Below are 17,480 nucleotides of genomic sequence, written 5' to 3'. Positions count from 1 at the left end.
CTTATTGTCCATTTATATATATATTGAGACCCTGGGCCTCAAGGGGGCAGGATCAGAAACAGAACATTAAGTACAACTTTGTTTACTGCCTCCACCATCTCTCTCTCTCTCACAATTCTATTCCACTTGTCTATGTGATACTTACATCAGTACCACACTTATTTTGATCACTGTAGTTCTGTAGTGATCTTTGAAATCCAGAAATGTGAGTCCTTCAGTGTTGTGCTTCTTTTCTCAAGCCCTGTGCCCATTTAAAAATTGGATTGTTTACATCTTGTTGTTGCATTGTAGGAGTTGTTTATATAGTCTGGATATTAAACCTTACCAAATACTTGATGTGCATATATTTCCTCCCATTCTATAAGTTGTTCTTTCACTTTTTAATAATGTTCTTTGATGTGCAAAAGCTTTTTACTGTTATGAACCTTAATTCACATGTTCTTTCTTTTGTACATGTCTTTTGGTATCATGTCTAAGCATCACTGCCAGATCCACAGTTATGGTGACTCACCCCATGTTTTCTTCTAAGAGTCTCACAGTTTAAGTTCTTATACTTTGGTCATGGATCCTTTTTGAGTTAATGTTTGTATCTGGTGTGAGGTAGGTCTCCAATTTCATTCTTTTGCATGTGGATACCCAGTTGCCAACACCATTTGTTAAAAGAGACTATTCTTTCCCCATTGAATGAACTTGGCACCCTTGCCAAAAGTCAGTTAGCCACAGATGTATGTATGGGTTTTCTGGACTCTTAATTCTATTCCACTTGTCTATGTGATCCTTATGTCAGTACCACACTTATTTTGATTACTGTAGTTCTGTAGGGAGTTTTGAAATCCAGAAACCTCCAATGTTGAGTCCTCCAATGTTGTTGTTCTTTTCTCAAAATTGTTATAGCTCTTCTAGGTCCCTTGTAATTCCATATTAGTTTGAGCATTGACTTGCATTTCTGCACAAAAGGCCATTTGAGTTTTATGGGGATTCCTGTGGTTAGTACTGACCATGACGTGGGGTTACTATAGCCACCCAGATGCTCACCTGGCCAGCGCTGCGATCTATGGAGAAAAGACACGGTGGCCCTAGGGCCAGTGATTCAGCTGGTCAGCCCCCTCCCAAGGGCTGCCATCAGGCTCTGCCTGGAGGAAAAGCAGCCCTGGCTGGAAGTGGCAGGGTGCCGGGCTCCCCACAGCCCTCAGCTAGGCCCTAACACAGCCCCCGCCGACTCCCCAGGTGATGGTCAAGAGTGGCCTGGATGAGCTGGTGAGCGACCTGCTCCAAGAGGCCCACAGCGACCTGGAACGGGTTCGTGCCATCTGGATCTGGATCTGCCACCACATAGGTAGGCCCCCCTGTGGTGCCACTGGCTCTAGGACCCCTTGATGCCACAGCCTGCGGGCCCTGCTCCCAGGGTAGCATTTCTTGGATTCACTCAGTCACCAGTGTATCTGGAGTGAGGCAGAAGGTGAAGAGGGGCTCCCAGGTGTGGGGTTGAATAACCTAAGGCTCGGCAAGGAGGGTGAAACCGTATGCTAATGGTCTCCTTGAAGGGCCTTGGCTGGGGGTCCCATGTGGCCCTCAGCCCACAGCCAGTGGCCAGAGCTGAAGCTCCTCACCCAGAGGCAGCCTTCCTCCATCTGGCAAACCCACTCCACAGTGTGGTGGGGTCAACTTCTAGTGTTTTCCCTGTGACATAGGACCAGCAGGGCTCTCCTGACCTTACGTCCTGAGCTTTTCCACTGGAGCAGCAGTTAGGGATGCAGCCGAGAGGCTGAACTCACCTGACACAGGTAGGGGGGTCGGACCATAGGAGGTCTGACCCCCCCACTGCAGCCACAGCAGGGACCAGAGAGCGGCTTCCTTGCAACTGTCTGCAGAGCAATGTGCTGGGAGGACCAGCAGGCAGAGGCCCCACCCCCAGAGCTGTCTGGGCCCCTTCCCCTTCCCACCCCCTCCTCAGAGGCCTAAGGGGCCAGGTGGCCCTCTCAGGGCATGCCCGGCTCCTCCTCCCACCACCTGCACAAAGAAGTACCATTTCCCTGATCTCGCCGGGGCCTGGGCCCAGTTCCGTGCAGGCCACAGCACCATCTCCAGGCTGAAGGAGTCCAGCCCAAATGAAGTGGAAAGCACAGCCAAGGGAGGGCGCGGGTAGTGCTGCAGGCAGTGGACTCCTCTCTCCTCACCGCCCCCTCCTCTGCCCTCCAGAGTACAACATTGAGGCTGCCCAGGAGAAGGACCGCCAGGCCCTCAAACTCACTGAAATCCTGCAGACCCAGAAGACCAACTGTGATGGCTACGCTGGGCTCTTTGAGAAAATGTGCAGGTACAAAAGGCAGGCCGTCGGGGACTGAGCACCCTCATCCATCCCTCTTCCCTCTCTCCAGAGCACCATGTGCCTTCGGCCACATGCCAGGCCTGAAATCTGAGTTTGCAAACTCTGCTCTGGAATCCAAGTGAGTCCTGAAAAGGTCAATTTCTCCCTTTTTAACACCAGCATAATTGACTTTGTACCATCTGCTGGGCTTCTTGATGCATTAACATAATGGCAAATGAATGCAGAGAGATAATTTGGTTATAAAAGGCCCTTTTTCCACCTTCTCCTGTTTCTGTGCAGCTGAAGGTTAGAAGAATGGCAGATCTGGGAACAGGAGGACACTGGCTGCTGAGCCAAGGGAACTGTGAAAGGCTGTCTTCGGACTGGTGCAGGGGCCCTCTCTTAGGGGAAACAAAAGGTCTCCTGTCTCAAAAGATGTGTCAGTTGGAAAAGCTGAATAACTAGGAAGCGGCTCCTCTCTTGGATCCTTTGGGTTCCATTTTCATTGCTTTGGGAGTGAGCGCCTGGCCAGGCTGCCCAGGTGGGTGACAGCAGGAGAGTAGCTAGGAAGGACACCATCTGTGTTTGGAGGTGTCATTGCTGGTTCCAGGTGAGCTGGAGTCAGACTCAAGGCCGGGGGAGCCCTGTGGGCCCATGCAACTTCCTGTGCCCATTCCCTCAGGTTGCTGGGTTCCCCAGGAAACAATCAGCCAGCCCTGGGGGGCCACTGGAAAGCCTGCCTCCCCCCGCAGGCAACACAGGGACCACTGCCTACTGACTCTGCATGCCGCCCAGCCCACCAGGACTGCCTGTGGCGCTCAGCAAACCAAGTGTAGCAAAAAACGCTTCGGAGCCATAGGAGGCAGTTGTGAACATCAGGGTCGTGTAGGCAGCCAAAGACCTCCTGTTCCTGGGACACACAGTCTATTCCTCTATGTCCTGACCCCCAGTGGTCCGGCCTCCCACGCTCCATCGCTCCTGGGAAGAACGGACAACTGCCTTGCCTCCGTGTTGCCCCAGCCCTTCTGCTCACTCCCTGCTCTCCCCGCCCCCCTCCTCCTGGGACCACAACCCCCAAGGCAGCCAGACAGGTCGGGGTGTGAGGATGCCCACCCACCCCTCCACCAGAGCAGCCATCTCTACCCCTCACGCCCACCCCCAGTCGGGCCCCAGCACCCCCAGGCACCTTGGGTCTCTGCAGGAACTGGATCCTCACCGGCCCCCTGCCAGGCTTCCCAGGCCCTAGGTTCCCTGAACAGACCAAAGCCTCACACCCTCCCATCCAGAATGTCACCTCCACCCGCTTCCGGCCCTGCTGCCCAAGACCCCACGCACCCTTCCGGCCGCCCCCACCCCTCTCCCTGCTGTTCCTTCCAGGCCAGACAGAGGCCTTTTCCCCCTGCTGTCATCAGCACACTTAATGCACAAGCTCCAGGCTCACCTTAGGCTTTTACTTAATAATTTTTCTAAATTAAAAAAAGAAGAATGCCTGTTAATTGTAGCTGATTTATAGAGTGCACAGAAGCAAAAAGAAGAAAAGCAAGTTATTCTGACTCCTACCACTTAGAGGTAACACCTGACATCTTGTCATATTCCTTTCCAGACTTTGCTCTATCACATCGGCCTTTCCTGGACTCATTTCTTCTTAAATGTTTTATAGGTCTTATATGTTGTTATACATTTTTTAGCCTCTCTATCTTCCTTCCCTGTGAACATCCATCTCAGAATCCTACACACAGAAAGCCCTCAATGATGGGAAATGACAGGCTATTCATAGTGGACTTGCATGAAATGGGTCTTATTCTCTTTTTAAATAATGGAACAACCCTCAGTAATCTGTTATCAGTTCTATTCGTGCCTAGCATCTTTCAGAATATAATTATTTACATCTTAATTTGCAAGTTTGACACTATTTAGGGTTTTTAAGCATAGCATATGTGCTTCCTTCTCCAGTGTAGGCCTGCCAGCCTGGTATAGGACTGCCAGGTGGAGAGCCAGAAAGGCTTCTCCAGTCCTCAGTTTACCAGCCCTTAATCCCCATATACTAGTTTTGTCCCTGTTGTATGTGCCTGAACCCGTCAGAGTACCGATTTCTCCTCTGTGCACAGGGACTCGATTGCCTGCCGGTAGGAGTGTTGGGCTAAATGAGAACATGCACTTGGGAGTTTGCTAACCTGACTTTGGTGTTGCTGTGTTTTTAACCTTCCCTGTCTTTCTTAAGGATCTGAGTGTTTTTGCTCCATGGAACTTTCCTACAGACCCACACAGACTTACTTAGACTCAGAAAATTGACACTTGCCTTGAGTGAAACTGTCAGCTTTTGGTCTGGTGCAGATGCTTAACAATGGCCGTATCCTGGCCTGCAGCTGATCATTAAAACACATCCCAGCATTTTGCATCCTTTAAAGTAGGTTCCAACCTGGGAGTTTTCAAGGTCAAGACTCTCCACGTTGCCCTGGACATTTAACAATAGCTCACAGTTCCCAGAGTTCTTTTAACTTGCTTTAAAGATCAGTAACCTCCTCCCTGGACCACTTTCCTAATTCCCCTTACCTTTAAAATAACTGCAGAAGGTTTGGTAAATTCATTAGCTGATGCATTAGTAACTGAAGCCATGTAATCCACACTCACTGATTTATCCCTGCTTAGCTGTCAGAGTGGCCTCTTAGCACGAATAGTACCCACACGGCCATCATTACTTCTGCCAGTCCCTTCTGCCTCCCTGCAGTGGCCTCATTAAAGACTGATTTAATAAAGGAATTTGGTGGGGAATTCAGATATTTTCACAAGAGCATCCATTTCCTCATCGTCTTTCCCAAGTAACCCGTGTGAGGTTTTCATTAGTGCTGTGGCTTGTGACAGATTCTTTCTGCCTTTCTGTCCCGCATTATTGTCTCTCCTTTCACCTCAGTTCCCCAAGCCTTAACGAATTCTGCATAATTTCCTTGGCAGGGCCAAGCTTAATCCCCCAGATTCCTGCCCCTGAGTCAGCCTCCTGCACAATCCCCACCCCTGTTATCACAGCTTCAGCTAGCAGCTTTTGCAGAGACTTTTGATAAAGCTGGGAGCTTCTTACCAGTTGAGGCTTTGCTGCTGAGGAGACTCGTTGTCTTCAATCAGATGTCAGCCTGCGATCCTTCCACCCTCCGGCTGTCAGGGTGAGCATGAGCAGTGGGGTGTTTCTGCTCAACACGATGTCTCAGACAATCCCAAGCCCAAAGGCTGGGGAGTGACTGTCTCAGCCTCCTGAGGGAGACAGATAATACTGGAGAAATTTAAATTATCCCCAAACCTGACTTTGTCATACCTGACATCTAAACACCCCCATCCCAAAGGACAGTACTCACAAAGACGAATTGCATCTCTATAGCAAACCATCCATACTCTTCCTTGTATACCACCCAGAAGTTGACAGACGAACCAAATCTTGGTGCAATACAAAGGTCCCTGAACTGTGCATCAGACCAACTGAGTCCTGATGCTGCTTTGGCTCTGGCTGGTTGCGTGTCCCCAGGCAAATCAGCCCCCCTCTCTGATCTGCTGACTCCTCATTTACCAAAGAGAAAGCCCCTGAGTCACACTCGAAAGGTTCTAAACAGGGCCTTGAAGTGAGAATTATTAACAATTACAGTTACCGACATGGCCATAAGGGTGGTGTAAGAAAAGGGTAAGGGAACCATATAGCATAAATATAAAGACACTGTCAAATTTACAAGAAATCAACTATGTAAATCATGAAACATAAGCCACTGTTATACTTGTCCTCTGCAGAGAAATCACAATTGGTTTTTGCCAGTTTGGAAGTTACCTTTTTTTGCAATAATATTAACCTTATTAAGGACCAACATTTCAGGAACAGAAGGCTATAAAACTCTAATTCACATATGTTTGCCTGGTTAAAGTGACCATTGGGCTTAAAATTAATAAGACCATATTTCCTAATTTCATTATTAGAAACCGTAATATTTTCATCAAGATACCAAAAAAGAGCCTGCTTCCTTGCCTCCCCCGTGTCTATGGTCCATCCCTTCTTCTTGCCTTTTTTTGCCACATGGCTCAGACATGCTGGGAGGGGTGGTCAGAGTTGGGGAGTCCACTGTGGTCCGAGCCTGATGCCTGCTGGGCACACTGCCCATGCCAGGCAGCTCAGCCACCCCGACACTGTGCAGTGTCACACAGTTGCTACAGCGGAGCCGGGGCCACCAGTATATAAAATGACAGTCACACTCTGGATCCACCACCTCCTCAATAAATACCACTGGCACTAGGATTTTCAAAACTGTCAAAAGTAAAAACCAAGATTCTGCAGCCCAAGGCTACTTAGATGGATCTCTCTCGGTAAAATTGTGGGCTGTAGGGTGGTCGGTCAGAGCTCAGTAGGAAATGGAAACATTTCTTGTCCTCTTTCCCTTCTTCAGTGCTCTCCCAGATCTTTCCAGATCATTTCTCCCCGTTGGTGGGAGGATACCCCTGTACATTCCCTGCGGCCACAGCTTCTCCCAGTAGGACAATCCCGCTTTGAGTTCCCTAAACAGGCCTTGTGAATGACTAGCATTTCAGTGACGGGTCAGATATCTGCCCCACTTCCAACTATGAACACATCTAGAGCAACCAGTGAACTTTATTTTTGAAATATTACATTTTATTATGCTAGATTATTTTTTATATTATATGATATATGATATTTCCACCTGGTGCCTGGTACAGTGCTTTGCACATAGTGTATACAGTCAGTGATCTTTTGATTACATGACATTGTCATGGATCATCCTAATTAGCAACCAGCTGCTGCAATTATTAGCTCCACAGGTTTGCATAAGAATTATAGATTATTAACAATAAGGCTTCACATTATGACTTCTTTGTCTAATTCATCTTGCACATAGCTGCCAGGTAATAAAATACCCTCATATCCTAATGAAGCATGGCATAAACTTACGGCTGAGTTTATTTTTTCATCTTTATTCTGCCCCAGGCATTCCCCACAGCCCTCCCAGCTTTTCCTCAGCCTGTCATAGGAGAATCAACCCCTAGAGATCATTTAATGCTAACCTTTCTTTTTGCCCATAATGAGCCTGGCAAGGTCACACTGGAGGTGGCCTTTAGAGTGGGCAGTGAGCCCTGATTGCCTGCACATGGGCATCCCGCTGCCTCCTCGGCCCCTTCCAGGCTTGGGCAGGGCTCTCACTCTGGTTCCCCGACTGGACACGCAAATCTTACCCCCACGTCACCCCGTTGGTGGGAGGATACCCCTGCACATTCCCTGGGGCCATGGCTTCTCCCAGGAGGACAATCAGCAGTCTGAGCCCCCATCCTGCCCCCATGCACCTGCTCCATTTACCATGACACCTGGGGGCCGCACAGGTGTCCAGGGCTTCTCCTTCCGTGACTCAGGTGACTCTGGACAGAGGCTGAGCATCGGTGGGAAATGACCAGAGGCCCCAGCTCCACTCAGTCAGCTCACCTTCCTGCAAAACAGGCTATTCTCCCAACACCATCATTCCCAGAGCTCCACTGAGCCCTCCACACCTTCCTAGAAACTGATCTGCGCAGACGTTCTAGACAACAAAGGAAAATAACTCACCGAAGAATGTAATTTCAAAGAGTACTTATGGATTTTTTTCCAATCTAATCATTAACAAAAATTTAGAAAATACAGAGAAGTTTAAAGAAGAAAATTAAAACCACCCATAATCACATTACTAAAAGGCCAGGTGACTTTTGCGCACTCACACACGCAAAGGCATTGTGCTGATGGTAGTTGTGTAGGCTCTTGTCAGTTAACATTGCGTCAGGAGCATTCTTACCTTTCTAAATATTTTTCACAGTTCTTTTCCTCACCCACTCTCCGAGCCCCACCCTCTGTTGAACCCCACCCCCATACCTCCATCCCACCCCTCCGGCCTTGCTTTTGACACACCCTCTCTGCTGCCTGTTTTCTCCAGATCTCTAAACGTGGTCAGATTTCCCCATTCTGAGAACAGCCCCCCATGCCTACCCCCGCAGCGGTGCAGATGGGAGACGGAAATTATGCCATGCTTCATTAGGATATGAGGGTATTTTATTACCTGGCAGCTATGTGCAAGATGAATTAGACAAAGAAGTCATAATGTGAAGCCTTATTGTTAATAATCTATAATTCTTATGCAAACCTGTGGAGCTAATAATTGCAGCAGCTGGTTGCTAATTAGGATGATCCATGACAATGTCATGTAATCAAAAGATCACTGACTGTATACACTATGTGCAAATGAGACGGGAGCTCTGCAAGTGTGCGAGCCGCACTTCTCTTGTGGGCTCCTTGGCGCACTGCCTCCTGGGCCTCCTGCCTCTGTGCTACCCTTCTTCTCCAGGGGCTGTTTTGGTCCTTACCAGCAGAAACTCTGGACCTTGGGATCTGGTTTCTTTTGCTCTCTGTTCCCACTTCCCAAGTGCTCCCGAAATCCTTCCCCCAGGACCAGCTGGTCTGTTCTTGTGGAGTAAATTAGACAGCCTGGGAGGCCTGGACCTTCTCCTGTAAAGCTGCAGGCAGAAGGGCAGGACTGCAAATCTTCCAAGCCCATAAGGAGCCTCAGCAGAGAGGCCGGAACCAGGCAGGGGAGGGGAGTTCAGGCAGCTGTGGGAACTGGGGATCGTCCTATGCATGTGAAGCAGCACCCATGGAGGGTGGAACGGGGTAGCCTACAGGTTCCACACTTATCTTTATTGCCTCTCTCAACAGATGATATCTAGATATAGATAAGCAATTTTAACCCACCAGTCTAATTGTTAATTAAACATTAGTTTTTATGGGGAAAAGTCCCCTTTCCATGGCCATTTCACCCCATTACCCTAAGAGGCTGCATGGCCCTCTTGTTCAGAGCAACTGAGACTGCAGACCTGGTCCACGGCAGGACCCCAGCTACCAGGCCACCTCCCCTACACAGACCTGGCCAGTGCCCGGAGTACAGAATTGGTTCGTCTGAGAGGGGTGTAGTCAATGCGTGGTTCTCCTAGGGGCCCCATCTGAGGACTGATGGACAGCAGACATGCCCTGAGGCCTGGGGCCACAGACAGGCTTCGGGCTGCCACCCCTGGTGGGAGCTGCCTCTCAGAGCCCAGTCTCCCCCCAGGATGGCTGGAGTGCAGTGTGTGACCGTGCCTGGCTACTCTAAGGGCTTTGGCTACCAGACTGGACAGAGCTTCTCCGGGGAGTTTGACCATGCCTGGAATGCCGTGTACCTGGAGGGGAGATGGCACCTGGTGGACAGCACCTGGGGCAGTGGCCTGGTGGATCCCACCACCTCCAAGTTCACCTTCCTGTAAGTACAAGTCTCAGTTCTGCTGGGGGGCTGGCTGGTGGAAATGTGGGAGGCATGAGGTTGCAGGAGGCAGCAGGTAGAAAAGACCAAGTGGAAGAGAAAGGAGAGCCAGGGTGCCTTTCCTGGCTCTCTGAGGCAAGCCAGCTCCCAGCCAATTGCAAGAACCCAAACCCTCCACTAACCAAACCCCTCCTCTGACCCCCCATCTGATCCCCCTGAGCGCCGCCCTGCTGCCCGACCTTCTGCAGTGCTGGGACCTGCTCACCAACATGGTTGTTGATCAGCTTCCCCCCACTCTAGCTACAATGAATTCTACTTCCTCACCCATCCCGCACTGTTCATCGAGGACCATTTCCCAGACAACAAGAACTGGCAACTGCTGAAACCTCCTCAATCGCTGAGGCAGTTCGAGAACAGCATGTATCACAAGAGTGAATTCTACAACAAGGGGATGCTGAGTGCCCACCCAGAGACATCTGTCATCAAGACAGGTAACCCCAAAGCTGGCACCCAGCTCACCAGCAGCAGGGCAGGGCATCCCATTCTATGCCTCTAGCCATCTAAGCCCCCATGGACTGCCCTCACTGGGCCCAGCCAGGGCCCGTAGCTTCGGGGTAAGCTGGGAGTGTATGTGGATATGTGGGGGCTACTGACACAGCCATCAGGGCAGGATGTGGCCGTGCGCCACATTTCTACTGACAGAAGCCCTTGCACACCAGCATAAACCAAGAAGGAGGTGCAAAAGAAGTCTCTGCATCTCCCGAGCCCCCAAAGGCGGCCGCGTTAACATCCCAGCCTGTCAGAGGGCTGGGGCTCAAGGGCCCCCAGCTGGGTGAGTCTCTCAGTTCACACAGCAGAGAAAAGATGCCTCAGCTACACCCTCCTCACAGTTCAGATTCCCAGCAGAAGCTCACTAGCCAGTTGTATTCCCCCAAACTCCTGGCAGAGTATGTGTTGTCCCAGCTGAGCCGGGATCTGTGTGTCAGGGGTCCAACCAGCTAGCAGCAGGGTCTTCCGGGACAGAGGGTTTGGGGAGGTAGCCCCTGAGCTGGGTTCAGAGGCTAGAAGAGAGCAGGCATCACACATGCAGATGAGATGGACATGTTCCAGGAAGGACACGGCAAGCCCTCCGATCTGAGCTCAAACACCCCTGGGGTGCAGCCTGGCCTCCTCAGAGCCATTCCCTCAGATGCCTGTCAGTTCCTCCCTTTTTCCTCTTGGAGGCAGGATCCAGCCTCTTTCAGCCAACTTTCCTGAGGCTGGGTAGTACAGGACACTGAGCTGCGCTGTCCCCATGACTTGCCTGGACTGGCATTTGTCCCCTCCCCACAAAGGCCATGGTCAGCTAAGTGGATGGGTTTGCACACTATGAGGTTAATGGGGCCAACTCCAGGGGTCCAGAACTGTGATCATGGGCCTCACAGGGCTGCCTCCAGAAGACTGTGTCTTTTGTATCTCCAAGGTCCTGGTGCCTCGCGCAGGACATAGCCTGGACCCACCGCAGGGCTCAGCACAGACTGTCAGTGCACCCCCGTGCTTCAGACAAGGACTGCCTGTCTGTACCACATCTGCCACCAGGGGGCTCTGCACTCCCAGAAGGGAAGGCCTGGGCTCACATGGGCTGTTTGCACAGGATGGTTTGTGAGTGGGCCCCACCACGCACTGTGGGGTGACAGCACCAGGAAGCACAGGTGTCCCTGTGCTCCTTCCTGCTGATTGTCCCTTCCACCTCACAGAGGTTTCCCTACCCCACATTACTGAGCTCTTGGACACTTTCTGAAACTGCAAAAACCTAGTGGCTCCTGCTGCTAAAATAACGGCATCAGATTGCTGTCTTTCAGGATGCGTTTCCTGAGCTTGCATCAGATGAGGAACCTACTCTTTCTGTTACGGGCCACAGGACCACAGGGAGGAGTGGGTGAGGCCCCACCGACAGCAAAGTAATGCCACTGCCTTTGTAAGAGCAATAGAAATGTAAACACTGGGTTTCCTAATATACACTCATGTGAAATTTTACCCATATTCATAATGCATATTTAAAGAATACTCTTTGTTGGAGCTACTTTTGCTAAGAGTGAGGATGGGAAGAAAGCAGAAGAGGGAAGCAGGTGGGCAAAAGCCAGGGGAGGATGAGACTCAGGATTGGGGGTAGAAAGCCCCTGAGAATGGGAGGGAGCTAGGGAGGGTTGAGGAGAGGAGGGGGAGAGGATACAGAGGGGTCACAGGCTCCTCCAGAGCCCCCAGGGTTGCCAGTCCTGTATTTCAATTCTTTCCAGCCATTCAACTCACCTTTGCTGAGAAGTGCCTGGGCCAGGCATTTGGGAAGGCCTGGCACATGGCAGGAAGGAGGCAGGTGGGGCCCCCCACAGTGCCCACGCCCAGGAGGAGGAGGGACAGGACATTACCCAAAACTGACTCATTACAACAGTGCTAATTCGCTGCTGGAGATGCAGGGCCAGGAGAGTGGCTTCCAGGGAACTCAGCCTCTCCTGAGGACATAGGGACATCAGGGCAGGTCTTAGCCAGATTTGGGGGAAGGCATGGGTGAGGGCCCTGGGGCATGAAGGGTGTGCTCCCGGAGCATGTGAGAGGTTGCCTGCAGTCCTGAGAGGAAGCATCCTGACTCAGGTGAGGCAGGAGGGGATAGGCCTCTCCACTGGCCTCCAGTTTAACGGTGACCCACAGAAGTAAGCCCAGGAGTGACTGGGTGGATGTTTTCCCAGGAGGTTTTGCACTGCCATGTGGATGTGCTGGCAGCCCTCCACGCATCAAAGGTGCATTGCACAGGGACCTCACACCAACTCAAGTGCACGACAGCCCAGGAGGGGGCCATGAGCATTTGAGGGGTAAGACAGCTTCAGCCCACTGAGTTGGCTTGCAAGAGGAAGTGAAGGGACAGGAGGGATTCAACCAAGAAAGGATGCTAAGTAGTCCTTGGTCACTTTCCTTTGGAGGTTACCATGGGGCTGACTGAAGGCAATAGAGAAAGAGTGTAGACAAAGAAAATAGCACAGAAGCGCAAGCATCTCCACAGTTCATGGAATGGTAAGGGAAGGAATGGCAGCAGAGCCCAGGTGGTGGTCACAGGGGTGGGAAGAGGATAGGCCGAGGAGGGTGATAGATGCAAGGGCACAAGAGAACTTCCAGGAGGGCGTGGCCAGCAGCCTAGATTCTCCAAGGAAGTCACTGAAGACTTTGGGGGTAGGGACAGAGGCCAGATTTCAGAGAACTAACTGCATGGAGGGAAACTACAGTGGCGAGGGGTTTGGGGGTGTTAGGGAGGTGAGGAGCTGGCAGTGCCCGAGAAGGCAGAGAAAGTTTCCCAGAGGGAGAAGCCCATGGAGAAGGCAGAGGGGAGAGGACTGGCCACACTCCACCCTGCATGGGGACTCTCACTCTGGCGCTGGGAGCTAGCACTGAACGCACCAGTGGAGCAGCCTGGGGCCAGGGTTCTGGCAGGGGAGGTGGGAAATTTCAGGGGCACTTGTCCAAGCCCAGGCACAGCTTTCTGCCTCCCCAGCAAGAGCACTGAACCCAGACAGAGGAAGAGTTACTGGCCAGCACACATTAGACAGCAGCCTGGTGCCTTTCTCTGTGCTTGTCCATGAACAGGGCTGGGCAGGGGTAGTTGCTGAAAACGAGGAGCAGGTGATCAGCTTCTGAGAAGAAGGCAAGGTGGAGCTCCTAGAAGGCCACTGCTTGCTCTGCGGTCCTGTGAGGAAGGGAGGACTGGGCAAAGACCAGAAAATGGACCACCTGTTCCTGAAAACCAATGACCAGGACAGAGGAAGACAAATGTAGAGGGCAAGGGGATTGGGTGGGTGCAAAAGGCCCTCCTATGCACTCATGACTCCATTCTGGAAACGTGGCTGAGACATGCCCGTGAAAGGAGCATGGGCGGGGGTGGGGAGGAAGAGCAGGGGAGCTGCCCACCACACAGCGACAGTCCCAGGAGTAGCGCTAATCCAACCAGGTAATGCATTGCCACGATGGCTGTGGACCACTGTGATAAACCGTCGGGAAGAGCAGCGTGAAAGCAGGACTTGCAACTCGGGAGCCACAGTCAGAGAGTGCCCTCCAGCTACAGTTGTGGTCCTCCTTGTCCCTTGGCCCTCTCCCCTGCCCTGAAAGCAGGCTAAGCCTCATGCAACCTTCATGTAACATGAATCCAATGGGTGAGGCAGCACTACAGTTGAGGCCGGTGTTTCCGAGAGCCCCAGCTTTCAGCTCACTAGAAGAGAACCACCAAAAAGGGGTAGGAAAGGCCCTTAGGGGTGTGCTGCAGCCAGCCTCCGCCATGCCCGGTGACTGCACGTTAGCAGCCTAAAATCAGTTGTGGTGAACAGAAATGGTCCAATGCTGGAAGTCAGGGCTTCCCCCCTGAAAAACTAGTTGTTAGGCATTTACCAGCATTTCAGCCCATACTGGACCCATCTAACCTGACCCTGTCTTTCTCTCCACAGTGAAGGGGAAGGCCACAATCTCCATTGAGAGCTGCACCCCAACGCTGTTCATGTTCATGCTCAATGGCAAACAGGAGCACGGGCTGCTGAACCTCAGGGAGACCGGGATGAAACTGGACGTATACCCTCCAACCGTGGGCACCCACAAGCTGCAGATCTTCGCCAAAGGCCACTCTGACATCTACAGCTCTGTGCTGGAGTACACACTCAAGTGCACCTACGTGGACATCAGTGTCCAGCTGCCAGCCGAGCTGCACCAGCCCGTGGGCCCCAGCTGGTTCTCAGAGCAGATGGGCATCATGAAGCCCTCCCACCCTGACCCCATCATCCATGCCAGCGATGGGCGCTGCTCCGTCAGCTTCAGTGTGGAGGAGGGCATCAGCGTCCTGGCATCCCTGCATGGGGACGAGGGCCCCGTCACTGAGGAGCTGCAGCGGCGCCACATCTTCCAGCTGCTCCGGGAGAAGCGGGTAGAGCTCAAAGTCCAGCTGCCCCATGCTGGCAAGTTTGCCCTCAAGATCTTTGTCAAGAAGAGGCAGGAACTGGGCAACTACGTCTTTGTCTTCAATTACCTGCTGAGCTGCACTGACACCAAGGTGAACTGGCCCATGTTCCCTGAGAGCTTTGGCAACTGGGGGCAGGGCAATGAGCTGCTGGAGCCTCTGTCGGGCGTGCTTCCTGCCAACCGGAATGTCCCATTCAAACTGAAGCTGCATGGTATCGCCAAAGCCCTGGTGAAGGGGCAGGACACGTGGCCCCTGACCCTGAGTCGCGAGGGCTACTGGGAGGGCAGCTGCAGCACGGCCGGCTGCCAAGAAGTCTATGTCATGGTGCTGGAGAATGCCAACCACAACTTCTACTCCTACATCCTGAAGTATAAAGTGAATGCGCAATGAGGCCCACTCTCTGGCCACACCCGCCCAGGGGCCCAAGGCCAGACTTGTCCAGGGAGGGCCCAGGGCGAGCGCAGAGAGCCCTGGACACCACGAAGTCTGCGTGAAACTACTTCAGGGCCTCTGCCTCAGCTGCCCTGCTCTGCGGCGGGACCTGTGACATCAGGTTCTGATGGCTTCACTCAGTCTCTCTGGCCGAGGGGACTGAGGCAAAGGCCCTTTAGAAGCAAAAGGTGCTATGTAAATCCAAGGACTTGTAAACTGTACGTCACTGCCCAGATGCCCACTTCTCAGAGTAATGCCCTCGTGGCACTGTTGTTCTAGGGTTGATGTGGAGAGGCAGGAATGCTGCCCAGGCTAGGAGCTTTCCACATGATGGTGCCAAGGGGACAAGATCTGCAAGGCTGAGTCATCTGGAATCATAGAGACCCTTTCAGGTAGCGTTACAGTGTCTCACCAGATCCCGGATTCCACGGAAGCTGGAATCACCACCTTTTCCCGGCATGACCATCTTCCGCATTCCCTGATGCTTTAGCCACTTCTTGCCTTCAAGAGCCCTAGAAAAAGGAGAGGAAGCTAGCCCACCCACACCCAGCTGCAGGCTCCACAGTCCGTGTGTATCCTGGGAGTGTGGCAAAGAAACGCTATGAGGAGACTCCAAAGCAGAGAGCGGCCAGTGTTCCCCTGGGTGTCCTGGGGGCCCAGAGCAGTTCTGCAGCCTGAATCTAGGGGTCTAAGACCTCTGACCGCTCCCAGAGGAGCCTGCAGGGCAGTTAGTCCTAGTTAGTCTGGCTAAGTAGCCTCCCTGCAGGTCCTCTCAGAGCCAGGGCCTCAGTGTCTGGCCTGTGCCCTTCCCAGGGAGTCTCAAAAGGCTGCTCGGTCCCTGGGGAACCTTGCTGATAATACTAAATAAAGACCTGGGTGTAGTGAGCAAGCCGCAGTGGGAGCAGACTCACATAGTAATAGGGCTCCTGCCCCAGGACGCCTGCTGGTAGAACCAGGGTGGGGGACCTCAGCCTGCCCTGGGGGCTGTTTTGGGGCTTGTCCCTATCCCATCTCCCTTCCTCCCTTTCTCTGACATGAGCGACCCCTGGAGACTGGCCTTGGGCTTTCCATGGTGACAGTTCAGGGCCTGCAGCCTCTGCCACCCAGCGGGCCCTGAGCAGCACCTCAGGCGAGTGTTGCCATGGCAACAGTGGAGAGGCTGGCTCCAGCGAGGCCAGGGGAGAGGCAAGGATGCGGGGCCTTGTGCAGCCGCTGCCCCACCATCCCAGGTCCCAGAGACACTGGAGCTGGTCCCTGCTGACCTCCTGGAGTCTGCCGCTCTGTGGCCCCCTGCTTCCTGGCCCCAGCCCTGAGAGCTGGCACAGCCCAGCAGCCCCCTCACTCTCCACTCCCAATGCCCCAGGTGGGGCTGCAGCCGGGGCCAGCCTGGAATCTCACAGCCTCTTCTGCCTTCATCCTCACATTTGTATAGTCAACAAATAACCATGGGGCACTTAATAAGCATGAGGCCCAGTGCTAGATGCTGGGGCTATAGAGGGAACCCAGGGGACCCTGCCCCTGCCATCCCAGAGTTCAGGGTGGGTGGTGGCAGCCTGCCCTGTACAGGCCTATCTATGATTCCAGGCTCCTGACCCTGAGCCCTTCATCCCCCTGGGCTCTTTCCCCAAAGGGGCCCCCAGATTGGACCTGGCCCAGAGGAATGTTACAGGGGTGCCCATCTTCCACCAGCCTGGGGTCCCTGGAATAGGAGTAGAGTACACCATAGGGGTCTGGGCTGCCCTGGCTTGTTTCCAGTGCCCTCTGGCAGGCTCTGCCTCCCAGGCATTGGGCACCGTGTTAATGCCTGAAAATGCACAAAGGCCCCAGAGGTGGAGCCATGTGCACAACAGGGTGCGCAGGGGAACAAGGGGAGTTTTTACATCCTGAAAACAGCCTTTTCCCACACCTTTGATTTTGTGGGCTGAAAGAAATGTGCTGTTTGATCAAAATAATAAGTGTTTTCTATGACTCGTGTCACTCACTGGACCCAGAGCGGGCCGCCACAGCTAGTTCTGCTGAGAATGACGCACACCATTTTAAAAACAATATAACTAATCTATATACCGTGGAGTGTGCGGAGGATGCTCTCAACAAAATAGGAAGTGTCCTGAGAACCCACAGGCGGTCAGCCTCTCCAAGCGCCTGTAGAGCATCAGCTGTCCTTCCTGGGGCCTTAAACCAGATACCCTCTTTGTAAAACAGCTGTAGGCACAGTCAGAAATCACCTGAATTTCTTTCCACTAAAGTAAAAATACATTAAATGAAATCCAATCTTCATGAATTTTACACGCATGCTGCTCAGAGTAGAATTCGGGATTGCATTTTGAAATCTTTTATTCAAATCCTCATCTTTGTTTCCTGGTCGAACGGTCCCAGCGGCAGGTGGAATGGCACGGGTGCCCCCTGGTGCCCAATATGCGGAGCTACCGGCGCTGCAAGCCTCCGAGAGACCATTTATCATCAGAGTTTT

At 52.6% G+C, this 17,480-nt stretch overlaps 1 protein-coding gene across 2 annotated transcripts in view; it reads left to right on the top strand.

The window, feature by feature from the left end:
- Nucleotides 1-15,895, top strand: part of KY (kyphoscoliosis peptidase) — a 57,229-nt gene extending 41,334 nt beyond the window's left edge. For both annotated transcript variants that reach the window (XM_037022979.2, XM_037022978.2), the window contains 5 exons: nucleotides 1,228-1,336; nucleotides 2,200-2,317; nucleotides 9,421-9,609; nucleotides 9,910-10,100; nucleotides 14,073-15,895. In XM_037022979.2, coding sequence (XP_036878874.1) covers nucleotides 1,228-1,336; nucleotides 2,200-2,317; nucleotides 9,421-9,609; nucleotides 9,910-10,100; nucleotides 14,073-14,968 — 1,503 coding nt within the window. In that variant the 3' untranslated portion in view covers nucleotides 14,969-15,895. The remainder of the gene's footprint in view (nucleotides 1-1,227; nucleotides 1,337-2,199; nucleotides 2,318-9,420; nucleotides 9,610-9,909; nucleotides 10,101-14,072) is intronic.
- Nucleotides 15,896-17,480: the final 1,585 nt, after the last annotated feature.

This window comes from Manis javanica, chromosome 3 (genome assembly GCF_040802235.1).
Source record: "Manis javanica isolate MJ-LG chromosome 3, MJ_LKY, whole genome shotgun sequence".
NCBI classification, from domain to species: Eukaryota; Metazoa; Chordata; class Mammalia; order Pholidota; family Manidae; genus Manis; species Manis javanica.
The sequence above is the reverse complement of the archived record's forward strand: the minus strand, read 5'-3'. Positions and strand labels throughout refer to the sequence as shown.